The following is a 5000-nucleotide window of genomic DNA, read 5'->3' as shown; positions in this document are numbered from 1 at the left end:
AACCAAGTTTATAATGTCAATAAAGCAGAAAATACCAACAGAATAAGTCATTTCAAACTGTTTTTTGAGGTTAACGTATACATATTTGATTTCTGAAGTGATCCTAGTAACCTAATATCTTTGTTTTTGTCATTATACTTGTTTTTGCAAGTATAAACGATTAAATCAGACCTTTAATAGAATATTTGTTTACATTAATTATTACTTTGATTAAATAACTACAGAAATTATTTTCTTCAACATAGGCCTAAATATTGCATCAGATTGTAAACCTTCCTTAAAACATCTGGATAAAGTTGATTATAGCGTCTCCTAGTGGTGAACTTTTAAATGAGCATATTTAACTTGAGAACTTGTTAACCTTGTTCACACACACACACATACCACACACCCACAAACTCAAAGTAATATAAATATATCTGAAGAAATTTCTTTAAAAGGCAGCAAGAAAAATCCAACATACAGTTCATCCGCTGACCTACTAACCTGTTTATTAACTCAGGAAAATAGAAAAAATCCTGTCTACAAGTACATTATGTCCTTGGCAAACACTTTCACTTCTGCTAAATTGACCTGCAATACAGCATTGCAACAAAGTTTGAATGTTCAGAAAGCCAAACAGTCCTGCTGATCTTTGACGTCTGCAGTTGTTTCAACTCTAGAGCCTAGTCTAGAACAATTGCATGCCTTTGTGGCCTCATTATGCTTATAATGAGGAAATGGATTAGAATTTGTTACAATGTTAAACCTCAAGCAGTCTTTATTGAATAATTAGAGCTATAGTTTGTCCTTTGTCTTAGGTTCTCAGAAAATAGAGGACAAGGACATCAATAATCAGGTCATTCTGTGTGCTGTTCAAGCAGGTGATGGGAGGACATCTGGTACCGGGTCCCAAAATGTTGTGCATTAATCCTGTGTAGTGGTGAGCAACAACATTTTTGAACAATATTTGAAATATCCAAAAACAATTAATCAGATAATAAATTGAAAGCATTCAACCAACAAATCCAGTGTGAAATGCATTTTTTTAAACCATGAGCACAAAGTATTGATTGCTTGTCAAAGAAATATTTAACAGCATATGAATCAATGAATCAAAAGGCATTATTTAATGGCACACTACCAGTCAAAAATTTGGATACATCTGACTAAATTTATACAGTATTTCTCATTATTTTAACAACCTTTTGATAAAAAGCTATGCTCATATGCTTGAAGCTAAATATATCGTTTTGAGATAAATATTATAATATATATTTTGCAACATACACAATTTTTTTTTTTTTAAATTGCATAATATATATTTTTTTCATTTATTGTAATTCATTATTGGTAACACAAAAATAACTAAAATTAGTTAATGCATAACATTACATTTGCTAAATATTTATTCATCTTTGTTCTAACAAAAGTTCATAAAAACACAATTGTTAATTGCTAGTTCGTGTCTATTAAAATATTAATAGATGCAACTTTTGATTTTAATAATGTAGATGTAGATGTTTAAATTAACTACGATTAATAAATGCATCAAATGTGTAAGTTAACAAATGTAACCTTACCAGATTTTTTTATATATTTGTTTTATTTATTTGTTTATTTTTTGATGCCTTGCATACAAGACATACATTGCTTTTTAGGATTATGATTCTATTTATTGACAAAATGTAATTATTATTGTTATAATTATTCTTTTTAAACCGCACAATTTTTGTCCAAAAAGTCTTGACTCTTTACGACACCAAACTCAGCTTAGAATGAACAATGCAACATTCACATGGCCTGACTGGATGTTTTGCATTAGCACGCTTTTTAAACTGTAATTTTCATTTTTGAAGTACACCTATATTGTAGACAGACCTGTCTGTACTGCACAACTTGCCTCATCATGAGTGACCTAAATATGAGTATTTTATATCCGTCTCCTATGCTAATGTTCCACAACACTTTATGGTTGTCATTTTCTTAAGCATACATATGACTATGTAATTACATGAGTAAATGCTGAGTAATAACATACATTGTTCTCACTTTCTCTGTAATTTAGCAACATGATGCTGTAAGTAGGCCAAGACCAAGATGTTGTTACCTACTGCACCTTCTTTCCTGGCTTGCAGGACGTGTTGTATGGATGGTCTTGGATGGACTAGCATTTATGAATTTCATAACATTGGGATGAACTTGACGGCATCTGTGGAGAAATATGATAAATTGTTAGCTTGCTTATTAGCCAGTTAGCATTAGCTAGTGGTTTACACAATAACAGATTAAGTCTAATCCTTTAAAGTCAACCTGATCCTGTGTGATATGACTATAATCCTCAAAATCATCATAGACAGAGATTATATACATCTCGACCAGGTAAAATGCACAAATCTCAGTATTAGATATAAAATACAATGGCATCTGCCAACAACTGATGCTTTATCAGAACTAACTTGACTTTTCTGAGCAGAAATGAATTTTAATGAACTAATTTTTAGTGGATACATGTCTGTTTGCCCAGGTGTAGTTCATCTTCTACTAATGTTTGACAACCAGAAGTGAGCAAATACTTTCATTTTGAAATACTTTAATTTTAAAGTTGAAATACATGAACTCAAAAGAAATGCTCTATCACTTCTCATATGGTCCATTATACCCATTATATGCCACTATATAAATAACCAAGGATTATATAATGGTCTACTTGCACATAATATCCTGATGATTTCAAAATATCAAGACGTTTTTCCAATATTTTTTAAAGGTCCCGAGATTTTGAATATGCTACTTACCCAGAATGTCCAAGAATCAAAACTAAAAACAAACTAAAATTGGGTGAATCATTTATTCAAAGTGATATGTAATTTAAAAGAACATAACGGAGATTAAGAGTTACATCAAGTCAAGACACTTGCAATATTTATTTAGTTCTGTTCTAATAAAAATGCAGAAGATCAAAAATTTAAATAATAAAAACAATGGATTTAAAAGCTTAACTTTTTTCACGAAATTAAAAAAAGTGGAAAAAAGTCAAACGCAGTTTCTTAAACCCTTTTTATATATTTGGCCCCAAACAACTGGCCTTTTTCTGACCGATAAATGGCTGAAATTTCATTATGCTTTCTAATAATATATTAATATTTATCTACACACACATATAATTATTTAAACACTAAAATAAACGTCACACTTTATTTACACTATTCAAGAACACACCTCTGTACTGGTTTCGATTCAGTCGATTTGGCCCAGTCCCACTGAATAGTGGGTTTAAAAATTGTACCAACCCCTAAAAGAGTAGATATGTGCTTAACTGTCCAGTAAAACTGAGCTATTTCTATGTCTCTGATTATTTTATACCCATTAAGGTGGGATGTACCTCTAAAGTGCATCTCTGTACATTTCTATTTACAGTAATACATACTATATATAACAGCCAAACTAGACAGAGGTCATGTAAGTTGAGTGTTGAAATGGCCATGTTTCTCAGATTGGCTTGTACAGCAGGGTTGTGACATATTTCTTCTTATACCGATGTGTGGCACTCAGGACCATAACGCCGTCCTGTCAGAAAGCCGGAGGAGATACAGTCATCAGAACAGACTTGAAATCAATAGCAGTTCATCTCACAGAGCTCAAAGTTGGTTTCTTACCTTAATGGACAGAGCATACAGGTGATTAAGCATGACGTGATTGGGCTCAGGGAGCAAAGCTGGATCACACTGTGAGGAAACAAGAGCGTATTTCCATTAGCAAAAACTCATTTCGATTGACAGTCTATTTTGGGCCTTACAATGTAATTATATAAAGTGTACAAATAAAATAATTATTCTATTTAGATCAAAGCTCACAATCTGGGTGTCTCTGTCCCCAAAAGAGGTCATGTGGCCAACTTTATTTTTAGATATTTTCATTTATACTCATTTAAAATTGTAGTTTACTATGGGATTTTTTTTTTTTTTTTTGGCAAGTTAAACTTATTTTTTCATTTCAATTTTCCATGACGTTTTCAATTATTAAAATTGAAACCAATTTGGTAGCATTTAATTGTGATCAATTAGGAACCAGTTGACCAATTCACCAAAAACACTCAAAAGAATGACTCATTCACAAATCAGGCATCACTATGTCTTGCAAGAAAGTTTTACTCTATAAAAGAGCAATATTATTTAATAGAGCAATAGATTACAATAACAGTAAATAATAGATTATATATTTTAGAGCAGAGCAGAACTATATGAGTTCATAACATTATAGATTATATTGTTGTATAGATTCTAAAGTGAAGTGCAATAGTGTTTATTTATTTATTTTCATTATATATTATATTATTATTAGTGCTGTCAAATGAACTAATTAATCGCACATTTTTCTGAAATTAATCGCCATTAATCCCACCTAACGTTAAAGCTTTTAAATATACTTTTAAATTGCAATAATTTCACATTCAATCTTCAAATTAAATGTACAAACAACATAAAGACAGTATATTTTTAATATTTGTTTAATGGCATCTTTTAATGACTGAAGGCCAGTATCACTGACACCAATACTACTGATATCTCTATAAAATTGTTTTTCCCCTAATATTTAACCATTGACTATAGCCATTCAACATTACAGTATAATTGAGAGCTATCAATTTTAACATTTATTAGACTTAAAAAATATAACTTCTAATTTAAGTGAACTTAAAACAATCTTCACATAAACCCATTATAATAAATGTCATATTTACCTGTGCCCTTCAGTAGAAATATACAGAAATTGAAATTGAAGTTATCAAACACTAAATTAAATATAGATTAATCCTTAAAGCTATAAAAGTTATTGATTTTCTCTTTTTTTCTTTGATTAATAGACATCACAGCAGCTGGTTATTAGGTTGTTCTGGCTGCTATTTCTTTAAGAGCTGCCGCTGCTGAACGTGACGCGGATCTGACACGCATCGTATTTTCTCTCAACTCTCTTCACCTTTTCTGGTCTTAAAGTCTCTATTAATGAGCTGACGAGTT

General features: G+C 30.9%; 1 protein-coding gene across 1 annotated transcript in view; it reads right to left on the bottom strand.

Annotated features, from left to right (window-relative positions):
* Nucleotides 1-3160: 3160 nt before the first annotated feature.
* The window catches only part of LOC107744164 (5'-AMP-activated protein kinase subunit beta-1-like), a 14705-nt gene continuing 12865 nt past the window's right edge, over nt 3161-5000 (bottom strand). Inside the window, exons 5-6 of the mRNA XM_016557671.1 lie at nt 3639-3707; nt 3161-3549 (exon numbers count right to left, since the gene is read on the bottom strand). Of these exons, the coding sequence (XP_016413157.1) occupies nt 3472-3549; nt 3639-3707 (147 nt within the window). The 3' untranslated portion in view covers nt 3161-3471. The remainder of the gene's footprint in view (nt 3550-3638; nt 3708-5000) is intronic.

The sequence above is a fragment of the Sinocyclocheilus rhinocerous genome, unplaced genomic scaffold (genome assembly GCF_001515625.1).
Source record: "Sinocyclocheilus rhinocerous isolate Xijiao unplaced genomic scaffold, SAMN03320098_v1.1 scaffold287, whole genome shotgun sequence".
Classification (NCBI taxonomy): domain Eukaryota; kingdom Metazoa; phylum Chordata; class Actinopteri; order Cypriniformes; family Cyprinidae; genus Sinocyclocheilus; species Sinocyclocheilus rhinocerous.
The sequence above is the reverse complement of the archived record's forward strand: the minus strand, read 5'-3'. Positions and strand labels throughout refer to the sequence as shown.